This window comes from Carassius auratus, chromosome 2 (assembly GCF_003368295.1).
Source record: "Carassius auratus strain Wakin chromosome 2, ASM336829v1, whole genome shotgun sequence".
Classification (NCBI taxonomy): domain Eukaryota; kingdom Metazoa; phylum Chordata; class Actinopteri; order Cypriniformes; family Cyprinidae; genus Carassius; species Carassius auratus.
In genome coordinates this window covers 14,330,030-14,351,125 of record NC_039244.1, presented here as the reverse complement: position 1 = coordinate 14,351,125, position 21,096 = coordinate 14,330,030, and the positions used below count along the sequence as shown (strand labels likewise).

Here is a 21,096-nt window from a genome sequence, read left to right as displayed (position 1 = left end):
TTATGATTCGACAAACTCATTCATGTTCAAAACATGCAAAGATGTTTCTTGGGTTTAAATACATGCCGTTTTTTGGTCGCCACATTTTAAATGTTCAATTTGTCCTATTTTTCAAACGATATAGTCTCTTTTTCTGAAATTCCAGGAGTTATCATAACTGTTTTCACATCTGATTTGCTATGTTCTTTATAATAAAATTGTTTATATTAAAAGAACCCCAACTTCGACGTTAGAGCCAGTCCTAGCACAATGTGCATCTAAATGTGTGGTTTGTTTTAGCTCAAATTTGATTATAAACAGTAGGCTACTGAATAAATGGCTGGTATGAAACACATACTGCATGTCAAGTATTACACGTGGCTTTAATTTGACTGCAATGGAAAATGCACGTGATTTGCAGTCTCGTTTTAAATCTATTTGACACTATTTGTTCTTTTTAGTTCCACTGTTTACGGACAGGGCTTTCAGAGTTCCAACAATCATGCTCTGTTTAAAATCATATACCATCCCTAATTTTTTTTTAACATTTGTGCTTAGTAACGCAGATGTCTCATTCAAAGTTATTACTGGATTAATTCCACTTGTAATGCCCTCAAAAACCAAGGGTTGGGCCTTTTTATAATCATGCTATGGCGAGAACACTCATATCTCTCTAAAGTGATCATCCATTCCCTTCTAATGAAACTCAAGAGCAATAAAGAAGCAAATGTACTGATAAACAGGTCATGACATCTTTTCTGTTTTTATGGCCGCTGCATGTGTAAAACTAATTTGCATAAACTGTTGAAATATGTAGATCATTTGGGCTTCTGTAATTTAGATAAATAAGTATGTATGCCAATAAATTATAGGCTATCGTGGTTTATTATTATTATTATTATTATTACTATTATTATTAAAGCATTTGAAACGCTGATGGGGAAAAATGACAGAACAAGAAGAAAAATGCACGTGTTCATGATTCAGACAGACAGCAAAGGAAGATCTACAGTAGCCTATGTTCCTCTTACAAACTAGCTGAAACTTGTGAAAAAAAAAAACAAAAAAACTTTGGGGTGGGTTGGTTTTAGTTACCAAAATATTTCCTGCGCACTGTGCCAGCCAAACATTGCTGCACCATTTAAGCATCTGGGTCCTAGTTTCCTCATAATAAAAGGAAGAAGAAAAGAAAGTGGAAGATAGTGCAAAGGGCTAGTCTGAATAGTTACTGTCAGAACTGTAATACCTCATGGACTCCACCTTTAATAATAATAATAATAATAATAATAACTTAATCTAAAACACTGCTTTGTGTACAGGGCGCGTATGCAGCTCTAAAAGACTTTTTGGTGGTAATTCACCTTTATCCAGTGCGTTCATAAACGCTACGCGGTCAGCGTCCAATGAGCTCGGCAGCTGACGAACGGAACAGAACGACTCCGTCATCTTGACTGCTGAACTACGAGTGGGAGCAGCTCGGGCGAACAATTGCATATTTCAAACCACTCGCCGCACTCAGACTTCTCTGGACAGCGTGTGCAGTGGTTGACGGACACTACATTACTCTGCTGAAAGAAGATTGTTCTGTGGGGGTTTGGTATTCGACTTTTGTAGTCCGTTTCCTGCTCAACGACAACTTTTGACAAATCTAGCGTCTAAGCAATATGACAATCAAGATAACGAGAGCGCGCACTCTTCCATTCCAGTGAAAAACGACATAGAGACAGTAAGTGAATGTGTTTACTGTTTGCATCTGGGTCTTTGAGACTTAGTTCTTATTACTACATAGAAATACATTATTCCCTGGGGTTGCAGGTTATGTGAGTTCAGCCGTTTAGCGTTTCAGATATTTCTATTTTAAGACAATGTTTCATTAGCCTACTAATATCCATTTCAGAACAACCTAGATACGTTTTTTATTTAAAAATATAGGGTCACCGACTAAATGTGTCTGCATTTCCATTCTGAAATGATTTTTAAAAGTTTACTGATAATAATTTCCTTACAACTTTATTTGATCCATTTGGCCTTTGTTGTTTTGACGCTACAAGGGATTCTCTTATTTCTTAAGAGAATTTAAATACATACGATACATTAAAACAGTTTTCTGTATTATTACGATCGCCCTCTACTGACAAAAATAACAAAATGTGAACTGATGTGATGGAGGACGCTTAGACTTGTCCTGGAAAGTTATCTATATAAAAGTCAAAGTAAAAACACATCAAACACAGTTTTTTTGTGGAATGACGCAGTTATGCAATCACCTCAAAGTTCGATATATGGGCTTCTTAGCTTCTATATTTCTTAATTGCCAGAAATGGTTAACAAAGACAACTTTAATGATTAACAGCTGCCATGTGTTTCCAGACTATTTCTCACGCACCACTTTGAGAAAATAGCAGGCATCAAATAAAGCAGTGCTCGAACTGTGTGCATGCCACTGGGAGTTTAACAACAGAATTGGGCTATTAATACAACATTGGCAGCCAAAAATGTTTTAACATAGAATCAGGAATTGTACTGTATCTGAAGTGAATGGACTTGTGTTTCTCTTGCCACATGAACATGTTAGTCATCACAGTTAAGTGCCATTTCAAACACGACAAGCTCTTGGGATGTTTCAGACCTTTCATTGTGTAACTTGAAGCCACATGTGGCTAGCAGGCATTTGTCTAATCATGCACAGTCAGTACATCCACTCTGTGTGGTTTAACTCGCTCACTTGTGTACACAAGTAAGTCACTTTCAGTGAACGAATCAGACAAAATGTAAATCTACTCAATCAAATATAGTATTAGTTTATTTTATTTTGGAATAAACACTTAAGACTTTCAAATGTGTACACCAATAACCTCTCTAAATGTTGATACATGTAATAGACTCAAATTAGTTCTGTTCAAACTTGCACTGGTTTCATATGCACTGACTGCACTCCTCTTTATTACAGGGATGTTTAGTCTAACTGAAGTTGCCTCCCTTAATGACGTCCAGCCGAACTACCGTATTCTGAAACCATGGTGGGACGTGTTCATGGATTATATTGGGGTGATAATGTTGATGTTAGCCATCTTTTCGGGGACTATGCAGTTGTCCAAAGACCAAGTAGCATGTCTTCCCATTCTTGATGAAAGCACAAACTGCAGCATTGGCCATGAAAATGTAGACAATGTGGGGTCTCAAACAGGACGAAAAACAAATCTGGACTTTCAGCAGTATGTTTTTGTCAACCAAATGTGCTACCATGAGGCCCTACCATGGTACAACAAATACTTCCCTTACCTTGCCCTCATACACACCATAATGCTGATGGTAAGCAGCAATTTTTGGTTCAAGTACCCAAAGACCAGCTCAAAGATTGAACACTTTGTTTCCATTTTGGGGCGGTGCTTTGAATCACCATGGACAACCAAAGCCTTGTCAGAAACCGCTTGTGAAGATTCTGAGGAAAAGCAGAGGTTCACAGGTGGTGTGGTTTTCCAGAAACACGTATCCTCGGAGGACAGCAGTCAGTCTACACCTTTGATGGAAACTCCAACGGTGCAGTTTCCAACCGAAAAGCTTATCGCGGAAGCTCCTAGCCTGACCACTTTAGATAAAAAGATGGAGAACAAGCCAAGGCTCTTTTTGAGAAAGTGCGCAAATTTCGGGTCCATGTAGAAGACAGTGACTTCATCTATAAACTCTACGTGGCTCAGACAGCCATAAAAGCACTAAAAATCATTTTGATCTTGAGCTATACATCAACATTTGCCTCAGAGATCAGTTTCTGCCATAAATGCCTAGTTGAAATCGAAAGTTTGACCGGGTATAATCAGTTCTGTTGCACACACAACATGGCATTCATGTTGAGGAAACTTGTTTTCACTTTCATGGCTCTGATATGTCTCTATGGACTGTTGTGTCTGTATAAGCTCTACTGGCTCTTCAGGAGACCCCTTAAGGAGTACTCTTTTGAAAAAGTCAGAGAGGAAAGTAGCTTTAGTGATATTCCTGATGTCAAAAATGACTTTGCGTTTCTTCTGCACATGGTCGACCAGTACGACCAGTTGTACTCCAAACGATTCGGTGTATTTCTATCGGAGGTTAGTGAGAACAAACTACGAGAAATAAGCCTTAACCACGAGTGGACATTCGAAAAACTACGTCAGCATGTGAACTCCAATGCTCAGGATGAACAAGAACTTCACCTCTTTATGCTGTCGGGACTCCCTAATGCTGTATTTGACCTCACTGACCTGGAAGTCCTCAAGTTAGAGCTAATTCCTGAGGTCAGGATTTCAGCCAAAGTTTCTCAGATGACCAGCCTACGGGAACTACATCTGTATCACTGCCCCGCTAAAGTCGAACAAACTGCTTTCACTTTTCTCCGCGACCATCTGCGATGCCTTCACATTAAGTTTACTGATGTTGCAGAAATCCCACCGTGGATTTACATGTTGAGGAGCCTTAAGGAACTGAACCTGATTGGGAACTTGAGCTCTGAACACAACAAGATGATAGGTTTGGATTCAATGAAAGATCTGAGACACTTGAGGACGTTGTACCTCAAAAGCAATCTCAACAAAATACCAAATAATCTTGCAGAACTCTCGTCGCATCTTACCAAACTTATGATACACAATGATGGGACTAAGTTACTGGTATTGAACAGCCTCAAGAAGATAACCAGCCTGGTTGATTTGGAGCTCCAGAACTGTAATTTGGAGAGGATCCCCCATGCCATCTTTAGCTTGGCTAACTTGCAAGAACTGGATTTGAAGAATAATAATATCCAGACCATTGAGGAGATCATCAGCTTTCAGCACCTGAGAAGATTGATGTGCCTCAAGTTGTGGTACAACAAGATCACTGCCATTCCACCATCAATTGGCCTAGTAAAGAGTCTGGAGTCCCTCATTATCTGTCACAATAAACTGGAGACTCTTCCTCCAGCTCTATTTAATCTGCCCAAGCTGAGGCACATTGACCTGAGCCACAATTGCATCTCAAGTATACCAGTGGAGGTTGGATTCCTTCACAATCTTCAACATTTCGCAATCACAGGGAACAAGGTAGAAGTTTTGCCTAATCAGCTGTTTAAATGTTCCAAACTAAAGGTTTTATGTGTGGGTCATAACAGCATCACTTCCGTCCCAGAGGCGATTGGGCAGTTAGTTCAGCTGTCTCATCTTGAGCTCAAAGGGAACTGCTTAGATTGCCTGCCATTCCAGCTTGGCCAGTGTTGCCTTCTTCGGAAAAACCTTCTCTTCGTGGAGGATCATCTTTTCGACACACTGCCTCTTGAGGTCAAGGAAAGTATCAGTAGTGACTAATGGACTGATGGACATTTCAGTTCTGTAGGCATCTGCAGTAATTTCTACAGGCCTGTCATCAACAATATAGTCTGTAAAAGGGCCTCAAAGATGGGAAGAAGAAATACACCAGAAACGTTACAAACAACAGGTTTGTGCTTGCTTCTGTTTGCCAGCTAGAAGATCTATATAGTTTACATTATGTTCTGTTATACATTTACATATGTATTTTCTGTTATTTACATATTTTTGGTAGCATATTTAATGTGCAGGCTTACGCATATTTTAAAGGGACATTGCACCCAAAAATGAAATTTCTGTCATTATTTACTTGTCATTCCAAACCTGACTTTACTACTGAGGAACACACAAAAAAAAAAAAAAAAAAAAAAATATATATATATATATATATATATATATATACAAATAAAAAAAAAAGTGTCCATTTAATGGGCTCCAAAACAACATCCAACCCCACTGACTCCTACTGAATGGACAGAAAACACTGAGATATTATTATTCTAAATATCTTCTATGTTCCTCCATATGTCATACAGGTTTGGTATAGACCTGTTGCTATAATCAATTATCGACTTATCGCACAATATATGTACATGACCTCAGTAATTTTGGTGACACAATATATTGGCCATTATATTTACATAAAAATGAATGTCGCCATGTTTTTTGCATTCCACTGGCGCCGGTGTCTTTTGTAGCTTCTCGAACATAATGAGATGTACTCGCTGCTAATTCAAATGTAAAAAAATGTCTGCAAAAATATGCAGATATGGCCTTGTTTAGGGATTTGTGCTTTTGTGCTTACGGACATTCTGACTGATGATTAGGTTGTGTTTTTAAGCAATACAGTGTACCCTGAATTTACAGAGAAAAGGGGTCATCGGATGCCCATTTTCCACAAGTTGATATGATTCTTGAGGGTCTTAATGAAGTCTGTAACAGTTTTATAATTCTTGCATTATTATGTTGTTATATTATTATTATTATTATTATATATTCAATGGCATAAAATGGTCTTAAAATGACAATAATATGGTTTATGGCATTTTATTTCTGTGGCAATATTTTGCACAACAAAAAAAAGTTGTTATCGGGACAGGCCTAGTTTGGAACAGCACGAGAGTGAGTAAATAATGACAGAATTATCATTTCTGGGAGGACTATCCCTTTAAGTATTGAAAGGTCAGTAGTTTGTTTTCAAAAGTGTCTATCCACACCAGTTTTAAGTGAGGTCTTTTCTTTAACTCTTTAGTCATGAAAACAATTCCTAAAACTAAGAATACATTGAATGTTTTTATACATTAAACACATTTTATTAGATTTGTACTTTGAGTTTACGAGCATCACTTCAATAATCTATACTCTCCAACAGACATGATCTGGCATGATGAAATATGTGAGGCAAGATGAAGAAAGTTCAACTTTTCTCTTTAGCAATAACAGCAATATTGCAGCATGTTTTTTGGGTGAGAATGCGTTTTTGCATTTCCTTTGTTAAGAGTGAAACGTATGAAAAGTTTTTGCTGTAGTCTGCTGATAAGAGGCCTGTCAAGGACTAAAACTGCCAGAATGGGGGGGGGGGGGGGCATCTCATGATTAGAACCTCAGTGACTTTAAAAAGCTGCCCACGGTTCACTTATGCACTGTCCTTATGATTATATCTTAGAATAAGCCACACACTTGTGAAAGAACATCGAAAACTAGAAGGGCAGTTGTCCTTAACATTCTCTGTTGTGTAATTATTAATGTCTTATTTTGTCTGTTCTCTGATTGTTATTAAATGTTGTGTATGAACAAGATTTGGATATATGTTACAATGTTTTTAAAAAGCAATTAGATTAACCTTCAGTTTTAGCACTAAGGGCTAGTATTACAAAGAACAATACCTGCAAAAATGTACAAAATAAATGAATTTAAGTAAAGAGATTGTGACTTACATTTTTTTTTTTTTTGTCGAATCTGATTTTTGGCTTGGAATTCAGACATGCATATTTAACTTTACATACTACACTTCTGCATGCATACGTTTTTACTTGTTTGCTTTATGATTTTAAACAAGTTGGTTTATAAATGATTGCCCCACCCCCTTCCATTTGTTTTTACATAAACACTTATTATTTTTTAATAAATATAAAATGTTTATAGTTACAGCTGGTGAAAAATTGGCCTAAGATACTGAGCCTTACAGTTCAATAGTCTGTCAGTGTTTGTGAATGGAGGTGGCATAGTTGTTCTTACATTCCACACGTTTATATATAAACTAGCACTTTTATATAGTTCACATTTTAGTTGCATATACAAACCACAAATATTCAGTATTCGGGTGTATGTGAGGGAAATGACTGCTACTCTTGCAATATGTAAATTATGTGGCACAAACTGATCATATGAACACATTTACAAACAAATTGTTACATTCATAGCTTAAGACGACAAAAACATTTTATTCTGAACAGCAAAATTCTTTATAGTGATTTACATTTTTTTTTTTTCACATAAATTACCTAAAAAGGTTTATACACAAAAAATATCTGAACCGTAAAAAATGGTCTACACAAGTAACAGTTAATGTTTTTTTTTTGTTTGTTTTGTTTTTTGCACACGGGGCAAACTTACAGGTTTAAGATAAAATCAAAAAAGGGTAATAAACAAAAACCAAAATGTTACAGGAAATGGTGTAAACAGAGAATAATGACATGCATACTTGTCTGAGCTGTTAATATCAATAGAATGGGTGTTTTCACAATGACTGATGTGTTAGCATCAAGTCAAACTTCTGAAGTAAATGTTTAGACTTAATAAAATGTATACATATATGCATCATATGTGCACCTTCTAAAATCCATGGATGGGACAACAACAAAAAAATCACGTTGGTTCTCAAATTAAAATGGGTTATTATAAAATCCACATACAGAATCATTTCAGTTTTTGTAGAGCATAAATCTGCACTGACAGATTAAACTCAATGTGAGAAGCATCTGAGGTAAAGGTTGTCTTTTGGTGGTGGGTTCCACTAAAATCTCGACATATTCACCCACCGTTCGTACGTTCTTTGTCCGTGTACAACACCAGCACAATGTAACAATATCTAAAAAGTGGTTTGTGATAAGAATGGATCCTCACTAAGAGGAAAAAACAAAAGTTCTTACTGATGGCAATATACAATTTAAATGGGAACCCAACAATTTACATACAAGTGATATTCCAAGGACAAGTAGTGTGTTCTTAGGCTGTTTGCATCACTGAAGGTTGTGCCAGTGGTACTGTGACGGTGTTGGGGCAAGAGTCCTTAGGCAAGATGACTTCCACCATCCCTGCCCCCGTGTGCGGTACAGCGGTATTCATGATGTGCCTCTGTAAATGTTTTATCCAGTCCTCCTGCACTGACAAAGGGCCTTGGAAGACTAGATCACAAAACCTGAACATGGAAACAATTACACATTAGATTACAAAGATCCACACAAAGCTATTTTTATTAAAACGTAAATATGTAATATACATTTAATTAAATTTACCGGTATGTTAAATACACACATATATATATCTAATAACATCTAATTTCACTATCTGCATCAAATTAAACGTAAATACAAAAATTATTTTATATACTGTACATTGACAGCCTATTAAATAGAAGTAAATTGTCTGCTTTAATGTTTCAAATAATGTTCCATCGCCATTCAGTGTAAATTATTTTTGTAACAACGTACTTATTCTGACCGGTGATCATTTTAAGTTATATTAGTTGTATTATAAATTATGAAAACTATTTGCTGACAAGTGGGTAAAACCTTGTTATTTGATGAAAAGTGGCAAAGATGGGTTTCATTAATTAGTATTTTGGGGGCTCCACTGTGATCCTTAAATAATCTTTTAAATAGTCTAATAATTCTTGTTCTAAAAATGTCTGACAAGATTTTTTGTTATATAAACTACTGTTACACTGAACTTTTTAATGGGTGTCCATACTGTAAATAATGTTAAAAATGTATGATTGTCATTATTTTTCAAAATTTAACGGGACACATTCTAATGTACATTAAAAATATTTAAAGACGTATTAAACTTTTAGTTTTTATAATCATTTTTAATCTTTCTTTTACATTTGTAGCATAGCGGTTACCTGCAAGTAAGTCTATAGATTTCTTCTGGTGTGTGCAGCAGCGGGTACATTTTCTTCTTCGACCCAGACCTTGATCTTTGCTTTCTCTGTTTACAGTCAAAAGCTGCAATAATAAACAATGTGTTTATTAGAAACGATACAAACAAAATAAGGGCATTTTAAAAAGCACACCATAGGTTTTCACCTATGACAACAATAAAGTCCTCTTACATGTTTAACAAAATATGTTTGAGCACCAAATCCATATATTACATATATGGTTTCACACCTTTCATGAGTGATGTAAATGATATTACCCTTGTGGTGGCCGACTGGTAGCCATATTGAGATCACACGACCAGCCGAATAACACACACAGTAACCCTCTATTATAGTAAATTAATTGTGAATAACTTCAATCAAATGATAACAATGCCATCATTCAGCAACTATAATCTGAAAAACCATCAGGTGTTGAGAGTAAATGTCTTCTACCAAAAGCACCTGAATCAGATTATAAAAAACATTTATTTATTTTAAAGTCAAAGCAAAGTTTAGTAAAAGGAGTGAGCATGTGACATTCTGCAGAAGATGGTAGATGAAAGTAGACGGTGAGGTGCAGCATCCTTCATAAACAGGAAGTCAAATGTAAGTACAAAAATGCTTTTACATAGGAGAGAAGAAAGATACATACTAGTTCCGTCCAGAAGAGCTTTTTTCTTTCTATGTGCATATGCCCTCAAATGATTGGAGAGACTAACACCACTGTGGAATGTGGTATTACAGTGCACACACACTTTTCTATTGAGTTCACTTTTTTCTGTAAAAGAACACAATATATAAAATTAAATACATGCCAATGTACTCATGTTCAATTCATTAAAGTCCAGGCCTGTCATTAAAGGATTATTTAGCAGTAGCAATAAGCTTATATTGGAGATATATATTTGATTTATATTATTATATTTATATAAGATATGTTAATGTATGGTATATATATTATGCAGACTTAATTTTATATGGAACCTTTTCACAGACGAATATGACACGATTAAAATCGTAACTATTGTTTTTATATAAAAATATAGTATTATATGTTTTATATATAAGTTTTGTACATTTATAAGACGATGCTTTGTGTTAAATTACAACAGGGTTCTAAATGCTTACAACATGCTTTAAGCCTTTCGTCGACTAGTTGCCGCTCCTATAAATGTTTGAAGGACATCCACATTTACACACCATTTCCAAACAGTTAAAATGACAAATAAATGTATACTCGGAAAGGTGTTTTTCACAGCTCCAGACTAATTTGTTCATTAATGACGTCATCAGCGACTAGTCGACTTCGACTCGGCTATCATCACATCACTATCATCACACGTTCAACCCCTAATATATAACAAATATACATTTTCTGTAAATAAGGTTGCAATGACATCTACATTTTAGATAACAGCGAAATTTCACAATTCTCAATACCACAGCAGAATACTAGGATAATTTACGTAAGAAAAAGACTAAATCCTCATAAAATACAGAAAAATAAATAAACATTCAGTAATATAATAAAACAAAAAGCAAAAGTCAAATACAATTAAAAAAAGATACAAAAAGTGCTGTTTATGCAAGTCTAATTTATTCAGCTAACAGCCTACTTAAGAAATTGATACTCAAATGTAAAATAAAACACCACTGTCTTCACTTTAAGAATTACACTTTCTTTTGCGTCTTATTAAAGCTACAAAAGTCCTTCAAATCAAGAGCAGTGAGTGATTTTCTCTGTCTTTTGTTCTTTGATTAATATTAAGCACACAGTCAACAGCAGGAATATAAATAAGCCTGCTGTCACTTTAAGAGCTGCACAACTCCAATATATTTTCATTCTCAATTGTTTATGTTCACTTCTGACATAACTGACAAGGTTTTACATGAATAATCACCAAGCGATGCATTTTGACACATTTTTGCATGTGTTTGACCGTTTAAGCACGCACCTTAAGCTAAAAGTTAACCGTCCATGTTCTGTACCGTGTCACAGAACAGCGCATGTTATCTTTCTTGCTTTTAAAAATCACAAATAAATCATATTTACATCAATAAATCAAGCACGTCTCATTTGACATGATTCTACAAATTTGCAAGTAAAGTTTGAGCTCTTATGTAGGAGCGAAACTGCACTGCTGAAAGCGGTGGAATGGACCATAATAATTGTTTGAACTCGATTATTGCATTTTCATAATCGTTGGAAGCCGGAATTGAAATTATTTCGGTTAACTGCAGAACTTTAGAGCAAGTTATAGCAACTTAGATTTTTCTTTCTTCTAACTTTGACTTTTGCTTCTGAGAAACCCAAAATCGTGAAAAAAAGGGCCTATAATCAAAATAAAAGTTTTATAATAACATTTGAAATAGCTATAGAAGGTTTATCTCTTTTTATGTTGTTTAAAGAGATAGTCCCCTCCAAATACAAATTCTGTCACTATTAACTCCCTCATGTCAAACAATTTATGCTTGTTCTTTTTTGCATTTGTTGAATCATGTGGGCTCGTACAAACATGAGAGCGAGTAAATAGTTACAGAATTTGGAAATTTGCATGGACCGTCCCTTCAATGAAACGTTACCTTCTAGTGAATTTGGCACAGCTCTGAAAGGTTGTATCTCCATGTCACAGTCTTTGCCTGGAGATAAAAGGAGAGACTTTCTGGCAGTGTAGGATGAGTGCTTTGCTTTGGTCTCTTCATGGGCTCTTCTCCTCTTCAAAATTCCAATCAGATCACTTGGTGGTGAGCATTTATTAATGTCTATCCTTTTCTTTTCCTCCTTATCATCTTTCTCCCGTTTGACAGTAGATGCAAAGGTTAAACCATTACTCAACCTAAAACGATGGAAAGAATTGGTGCCACGGCACTTCTTCTCAAGAACCTGCAGCTTCATCTGAAACTGTTTCTTGTCACGCATCAATTCTTTCAATATGATCACAGGAGATTTAGACGAGGTGGAAGAAGGTTTGCCCAGGCGCTTCAGGTGGCCTCGCACATGGTTGGATAGCCCAGTCCTGTTGTCAAACCACTCCCTACACAGAGGACAGATAAGCTCTGTCTGTTGGCAGTCAGTTTTCAGCTGTGCTGGATGATCAGTCTGGGATGTACACTCTTCTGTTGGGATCAGAAGGCAACAGGGAAGCCATATGTAATCAGCTTCATATACAACAGATATATATTGCTTAGAAGCCAATTAAATTTGTCCAAACTAAAACTGAAAATGTCTACACTAACCAGCATGCATTTAGCTAACTTGCAACACTGGTTGGGAATTTAAACTACTAATTTGATGGGAACTTTAAACACCCAGAGTGTACACCTATCAGTGATGCTCCAACACACACCTTTCCTGACTATAAACAAATCAAGTAGGTTTGGCCACCATGTGAGCACCTGGAATGAAAAACAGCTCAGAGAAGTGAACTATCAGCAATGGCACATTGCTCTTCTCAGTGAATCTCCAATCACAATATTTTACAGCTTATACTTTAATATCTTTTCATTCACAAGTGATTCTATTCATTAAATTATAATTGTTTTAATGTCTGGAAGTATGTCTAATTTGAGTGCTTCACACCATGCATGAGGTTGGCATTATTATTCTAAAAGTGGTGTGGATGGTGTGCACGTTTATACAATTAAGTCCACACAAAAAATACAGACCAATCAGTAACTTTGGAACAAACCTGAAAAATTAATTGCTAAATGATGTTGTGGCACTTGTAGATAAATCATGCTACTGGAATATGCCTAGTAAACAAAATATTCTAGGGACACACTAAAATAACAAATTTTGGTCGATAATGATAATCCAATAATTATTGTCAAGTTATGGTCGCTAACTGGATAACTGCCTACTGTTCATTGATTTTTATTAACAAATGAATTTAAAAACCTCTGTATAGATGCAAGAAAGTATATCAAGTATAAGAGAGGCATTACCTGTTTTGACTTCTGGCAGTGTTCGTCGTCGAACTGGAGGTACTTTGTCAAGAGAAGTCACCTTAGCTGCAGATACAGCTTTCCGTGTTTTGAGGCCCACTCTGTGCAAATGTCCTCTTATATGATTAGAGAGGCTAATTCCTGACTCAAATACAGCAGGACAGTACGAACAAGCCTTCAGATCAGTCTCAACGTCTGAGCTCAGTTCATGCTTTACAGCTGTGACCTGTTCTGAGATTTCTTCATCCTTGCATTCATCTTTGACAGGAAACGATCTTGGGGAACTGTGATTTTTCTCAAAGTGACTAGTTGAGGCACCAAGACTTGAAGTCTGTTTTTTTACAAAACGTGCATTACCATTCTCATTATTTTCACATCCTTCAAGTTCAAGTTTATCACTAGAATCACACGTAAAGTGACCGTTGTTCAATTCTTTACTCCTTTTGGATGTTCTACGTTTCTTAAAATTTTGTCGACACTTGGGGAAATCTAAAAGAATATCTTGACCCTGCATATTGTGGAATGGAGTAGACATTTTCCTTTTCGAAGGTGACTTCTTAAACTTTTGCTTTTCCAAACTTAAATGCGTCTGGTTGGTGTTTCCAACATCTTCTGAACAAATTATGTTTTCATCAGACTTAGAAGTTCTTTTAGTGTTCCCTTCTTTAGAATGAGCTGATCTTTTCGGATATTTTAAGGGGGGCGAACTAGCTCCTGTTCCAGAGAATGTGGTCTCACAACTAAGGGAATCATCAAGACACTCTCTTGTACTGCTTCCATCAGGCTCCTGGTGAGTGTTGCATTCTGAGGCACTCTGGTCACTATGTTTCTCCCTGGATAAAAGTGTGTGAATTGATTTGTCAAGTCTTGATTGCCTTTGGACACCTTTATTCATCCACACTTTCTTCTTCCGCACAAGACCGGACTTCTCATTGGATGACAAACTTTTGTTTTTGTCCGGTGCACGGAGCTTTAACGACAATTTTGGTGACCTTGCTGTTGGTTTTGCACATGATGTAAGAACTTTGCAAACAGAGAATGGCTGTTCAGTTGGAGATGGTTCTTCATCACTATTGTCAAGGGAATGGGAGGATGCCCGTTCTTCATTAAACTGCGGTTGACACGAAGCTTCAACATGATTTCCAATGATGCTTTTAGTTTTTCTTTGAAAAGACCGGGAAAGGGAAATTGGACCTGCTGATTTATTGACTTGACGCTCCTGAAATCCATCTGATTTCCAAACAGTCAGCTCAGCCCCACTGACGCCATGTTTATGAAGCAAATGGCGTCTCAATTCAACTTCATTCATTTCGACAAAATCACACTTATTACAACTATAGTAGCGCTTGTCCTTCTCATGGGTCTTAGCGTGTTGCACGAAGGTGTTCGGACAGTTCGTTCCAAAGGTGCACTGTGGGCACTGTAATTTTGCATCTTTTCCTTCATCTTTAATTTGTTGCAACTCATTCATTTTTTTTTTAATTTTCTGTTGCTTGTCCCGGTGAACAGTTATGTGATTTAACAGTGAACTCTGATCATGGTAACACTGGCCACATTCCTTACATATGAATGGTTTTGAAGTAGTTGTGTCTGTATTACATGTAATTTGTCTGTGTTTTTGAGATTTCTCTTGAAAACCACTGTTACTTGGAAAAAATTTAGGTTCCGCTACAGAGCATGAGTCCGAAGGCAAAGATTCTCTAATCAATCCCAACTTTTTAGTCTTGCTAATAGGCTTTTTTGCTGGTTTGGCAAATAGGTGTTTGACTGCCTCAGCAGCTCCATTAAAATACTTGGTACGTTTTACAATGGGTGACTTTAATTTGGATGGTTTCCTTGGGGAACGTGTCTTCTTAACAGGACTGCATTCTATCCGGCTTCCTTCACCTACGTGATCTTTTTTTGAATCAAAATTCAACTCAGAGTAGATGTCCTCTGAAGGATCGACTTTTAACACCAGTTTTTCTTTACGTTTTCTTCTTTTATGGTTGAGTGGTGAAGGAACACTTCTGTTGTGGTTGATGGGTGAGGGAACGGGGGACAGTTTTTCCTCCATTTCAAGACCATTATCATCATCCCACAGAAACTTCATAAATTCTCTTTGGGGATTCCAGCTTAGCTCATTTCCATCATCATAATTATCTAATGAGTGTTCTGGAGATTCTGTATCAAAGCCCCATATTCCCCTATTCTCCACATCCTCTGCTGTCAATGTTTGCCTGATTGTTATTTCCCCCTCTTTTCTGAGTGGATCAGGTCCTTCAAAATGGACGTTGGTTGTGACAGAATTCTGAGCGTGTAATGATTTAGGAAGGAATCCTGGTACATTTTTTGAAATATCCAACAAGATTTCATCTGAGATATGGGGTGAGGTGGATCCATTGACATAAGCAGCCTTGGCTGGTCCTTCTGAGCAGATGGAGTCAATAAAACCAACACTGGTCAGGAGGTCTCCTTGGTCACTGAGTAGTTCCATGGTTTCTTGAGGAAAATGCAGTGATGGTCCTGATGAAGTTCCCTCTGCACAGAATGCCTCGCTGTTCATAAGGCCCTGAGAGTTGCTTGACATTGAAGTGTCATTTTCCTCTACTCTGGCACTCTGCCTCAAACCAGACATTCCTAGGAATCCTAAGGACCGTTTCTGGGGACAAAAAATGAGACGAACATTCATATCAATTTATAAATGAATTAATGTTAAATTAGAGACATTAAACATTAAATTATGCCAATAGCAAATATAAAGTTGGATCCATAGCATGCCCTTCTTATAGAATTTACTTTAGGATTTAAAAAAATGAACTTTTTTTAAAGTCTCTTGCATTATGTTTTAATCAGTAAAATTCTACATAAAACTATAAAAAATACATCTTCCAGTCAAGTGTAGACAATGTGCTAGAAGACAACAGCTGCCATTGTAAGGCTGGGCGATAAATTATATCATGTTGAAATTGTTTTTAAATTTCGATATTGATGACAAGCTCTGGACGTTTTTACTATATATGGATTAATCTAACAGCAAAAATAAATGTAACAACAGCCATTCCTTGCTTGTCACTAATAGGCCAAGTTTGCGTGTTCTGCGTGTCCTTGTGTAAATGAATGGCATGGTTTCGTCTGATACACAAACTCGTACACATGTAACAACAACCCGTCAAAATAAATGTCTGGTTAAACTTGAAGAAATTATTACAAAAATAGGTTACTAATATTTTTAAGGAATTTCATACAACCAAGGTATTTTTTCATTAATTTTACACTTATACAGTGTTGTTATTTGTATAGGTAGATCTGTGGAGTTTAACTGTGAAGAAACCGATTATCGTTACATTCATTCTCAAGGTCTAACAAACATGTGGAAAGAATTTCCTTCTCCATTAATGGCAAATGAATATCATGATGAATATCAATATCATATGATATGATATGGAAAAGAATATTGTGATAATATTTTTGGCCATATCGACGAGCCCTTTGCCATTGTATGGCTGGTCAGTAACATGACGGCTTAACAAAGGACTAGTAACCATAATAAGATTCAACAGATTTCAGTATTTTAAATCAGTCCTCATTTATCACTGCAGAGATCTAGAATTTATAGTAATTGTGTACTTCATTAAAACTACAATGCATTGTATTAGTCAGAAATATGTTGTTTAAGAAATTTTTATTACAGAAATAAGTTCTGGTAAGTAACATTACATAAACTAGCTATATTAAATAGACTACATTCTGTCAAAATGGTGCCAGCTTCAAACAACACTACTGTATGTAACAGTAATGCTCTTATCAGCTGATCATGGTTGTATCTCTCTATTACTGTATTTCTATTGGATCTTAGTGCTGCATTTGACACAACTGACCACAACATTCTTTTGCATAGACTTGAACACTTTTTTGGCAGTAATGGAAGGTGCATTAACATGGTTTAAATCGTACTTGTATGACCGCCATCAATTCGTAGCAGTGAATGAAGAGGTATCATATCCATCAAAAGTGCAGTATGGAGTACCTCAAGGCTCAGTACTAGGGCCGCTACTCTTCACGCTCTATATGTTACCCTTGGGAGATATCATCAGGAAACATGGTGTAAGCTTTCACTGTTATGCTGATGATACTCAGCAATTAAACGAAGCTTGACGACGTCAGCAACCTGTCTGACAGATGTAAATGTTCTAGTAGCTGTGCGTGAAAACTGCCATCGTTAATCTTGCAGAGACGGCGAGCTTGTTCTTTGGCGTGAGTGAGCAGGAGTAAGTATTCTGATTAATTATTTTGTATAGTATTTTAAAATGTAACGCCAGTACGCCATATTAAGTTAATTGCCTGCGAGCTTCTCCTCCTGTCTGTACAGTAATTTCTCTACTGTGCAACAGAGAGTCGAGTGGTTATGACGCAATCATTAGCCTATTTTTACAAAAACTGTTTTACGGGGACATAATGTAATAATGTAAAGGTAATGGAGCCCTTTATACATTGTCGTGTATCTTTAGAAATAAATAATGGACAAATGGAGTCTTAAAACGCCTCAGATGTAAAGTTATTTGCGAATAATTTATTTATGAATGGGATGTCAATGGTATGCTAACGCAAGTGAAGTTCTGCTACAAGATGGCGGCACGCGGCCGACTTCAATTTCTGGTCGACTTCCTTGCCGCCTGGCAGTTGTGCCCCTGGGGCGTCTGCCGTTGCAAAGCAACCATGACGTGCTCTCTCCATGTAGACGCGGAAATTTCAGCAAAGGATAAATGGATTTGCAGCACTAAAAATCGCTTGCAGTAGCTGTGCTACTCAATTTATTTCAAAATGGCAATCCATATACAGCTATGATCAGCTGTTCCCTCATCTTAGCTGAGCTTTCAACGTTGTTACGGGAAAGGATGAAGCTGATTGGTTAGTTCTTGTCACATGACCCGCGGTGCGCTTGCGGCATTCTGAAAAGTTGAGATGTTTTTAACTCGATGCGGTGCCGACGCGCCTGTTTTGGTGTGCGCGTCGCAACCGCGTCGCTTCCATTATGAGCGCGCATACTGTGGGCCTACATTGGAAATAACGAACTTGTGAATATGTGAACAGCCCCTTAAAAGACAGCGCACCGCAAGACAACAGTCACAAACCACCGAGCTACCCCGAATCAGCTCCAGATCTTTGGAAACCATGCTAAACCATAGCAGAACCCTGACTACATTTTATGGTTTGTGATGCTAAAGAACATTTCATGACATCTCTGACAACTGTAAATTTGTGGCTACTGTGGTTTAATTATAAATTCTATCGTAAATAATTTTCTTTGCCTCTTTATTTTTGTATACTGTAAAAACATCAACCACATTGGTTGAAAATGAATAAAGGTTGAAATATTATATTAGAAGTTGTACTTATATTTTTTGTAAAGTTATCCAAAGGATTCATTAGCTAATCAAAAAAAAGAACATTAGATTAATTATTTATTTTAATAAAAATAATCGTTAGAGTAATCGACTAATCCAGAAAATAATCGTTAGATTAGTCGACAGAAAAAATAATCGTTAGTTGCAGGTCTAATGACATCACTGAATTCAATGATGAACTGCTTTTAACTGTCATTTTGCATTATTGAAACACTGTTTTCCTAATGAATGTTGTTCAGTTGCTTTAACGCAATGTATTTTGTTTAAAGCGCTTTATAAATAAAGGTGATTTTTTTTTTTATGTCTGCATATTATTGTGGCTAGTTGCAAAGTAACTTGGCCACTGTTGACCATGTACACCTGCTTCGTGCAAATATATACCTGGAATAATAAACCAATAGACTAGGTTTAGATAGATGACTTTTTTTTAAAAATCCATGCATGAACATGCATATTTTAAAACATGCATTTTATTTTCATTATTTGTGTTTAAATTATAGCTGTCAAACAATCACTTTTAATCACAGTTATTAACCTTATTTTTTATTCCACCAGAAAAAAAGTTAATTTCTACACAGCGCTGTTTGTTCACTCACACTGTCCTCTTTATCTCATCAATACAATGATATATCTCCTCATCAAATCTCGTAAAGCACACAAACCAATGTTAAACTAAATAATTATGCTTTTATTATCCTCAAAGTCACTCTGGATAAAATTTCATATATTGTAAATGCAGTTTTAAAATAAACAGATTTCACAAACTATAAATAAACAAATGGGAAATGCACACTGAATTCAATTGAAAATTTTTCCTACACTTTATGGACTTAACAGTACATACCATGGGTATTAAAGATTTTTTTTGCAATTCACATTTGTAAATACAATAGTTTCGTTTATGGGTAATATCTATACTCAAGTGTATATGATAGTTAAATGTTTTAACTGTAACTTATATTTTTATGTTGTTCTAATATAAGTGAACTTCAAAACACTATTAATAAAAATACAACAAAAATATTAATTTGGCCAATCATGACAGCTCAGTACTATTGCTGGTATGCATGCTACATTTGACAAGCTGATTAACAATAAAAATTTAAAGCAAATTTCAACATTAATGAATTTGTGTCTGTGTTTGTGTGTGTGTGTGTGTGTGTGTGTAAGCACCCCCTTCTGGTTGGACTTGAATGCTTAAAGAAGTGAAAGTGGAAATTACACAAAACTAGACGGTGTTTAATCTAATAATACTATTATAACACTATTATAGATGCATTAAACATTATACTTGATACTAAGCAGAAACATGGATAACAACTACAGGCACTACAGTGTGCATAATTATACAGGAAGGAGTTCAGATTGTTTATGTGCATTATGACACACTGTACAAAAATAAATATATAAAAAAGCTGTCATTATTGTACAATGAATCACCAACAGATAGCAGAAGAAATGTCTTCTCGTCATATGACAATGATATATAAATCACATGCTCTGAGAAAAGTACCTATAGTCAAACATGTATGTCTGCATGTATAAACGACACGTTTAAATGCATAAACAGCTGTCATTATATTATTGTTGTTGTGCTCCAAGTTCTAAATTGGTTCTATATTGCATAATTATTGGTTCACAAAACATTATAGCATGCATTCAACCTGCTACACATTTAAGCACAAATAGTATTTTTTTTTTAATTCAGAGTGACAGTACAGATCTACATTTACGTTCATTAATTAATAACATGAAATATATTACTGACATCTTTCTGGCATTGCTGCTACTACATACTATGAGAGTGTGCTAGCAAGGTAGCAATCAAGCCCCATTATGTTCAACATCAAGCTTAAAACCACTTGCCCCTAGCAGAATACTGCGGGCCTTGGATGGTTTCACCTTTTAATGTTGTTGGCAAACGCAATTTTAGCCTACCTTTATGCAGCTGCGACCGTGGACAATAACACTGAAGTGAAATCATTTCATTTTTGCCTGTTCAAGCTTTCCATCTATTGCGAAGCCGCCATATTTGCTCGATGGTCCACAGACAAAGGCATTGCGATTCACTGAGGGGGGCTCCATAAATTTTATTAAATTTATTTTAAAATAATGTTAATATTGTGATTGCCCCACGGCAACTACTTATTTATTATAAAATCTTACACAACATAAACATGTTGGATACGTTAAATCATAGGAAAATTAAGTATTTGTATGACACATGTAAACAATCCCTCCCAAACAAAAAGTGGACTATTCCAAATAGGTGGCAAGTAGAAGTACTGACGGTAAAGCGAACAGAAGAGCAGAAGCCGAAAGA

General features: G+C 36.1%; 1 protein-coding gene and 1 pseudogene across 1 annotated transcript; one reads left to right on the top strand and one right to left on the bottom strand.

The window, feature by feature from the left end:
- The first annotated feature begins 1,149 nt into the window (after positions 1–1,149).
- On the top strand, positions 1,150–7,220 carry LOC113116962 (volume-regulated anion channel subunit LRRC8D-like; annotated as a pseudogene).
- Positions 7,221–7,718: 498 nt separating this feature from the next.
- LOC113116953 (zinc finger protein 644-like) lies at positions 7,719–20,821 on the bottom strand. Its single transcript, XM_026285269.1, has 6 exons — positions 20,712–20,821; positions 13,387–16,027; positions 12,025–12,558; positions 10,094–10,219; positions 9,421–9,523; positions 7,719–8,715 (listed from the first exon to the last, which is right to left on the bottom strand). The coding sequence occupies exons 2-6, from the start codon at positions 16,001–16,003 to the stop codon at positions 8,523–8,525; spliced, it is 3,573 nt and encodes a 1,190-aa protein (XP_026141054.1). The 5' UTR covers positions 16,004–16,027; positions 20,712–20,821; the 3' UTR covers positions 7,719–8,522.
- Positions 20,822–21,096: the final 275 nt, after the last annotated feature.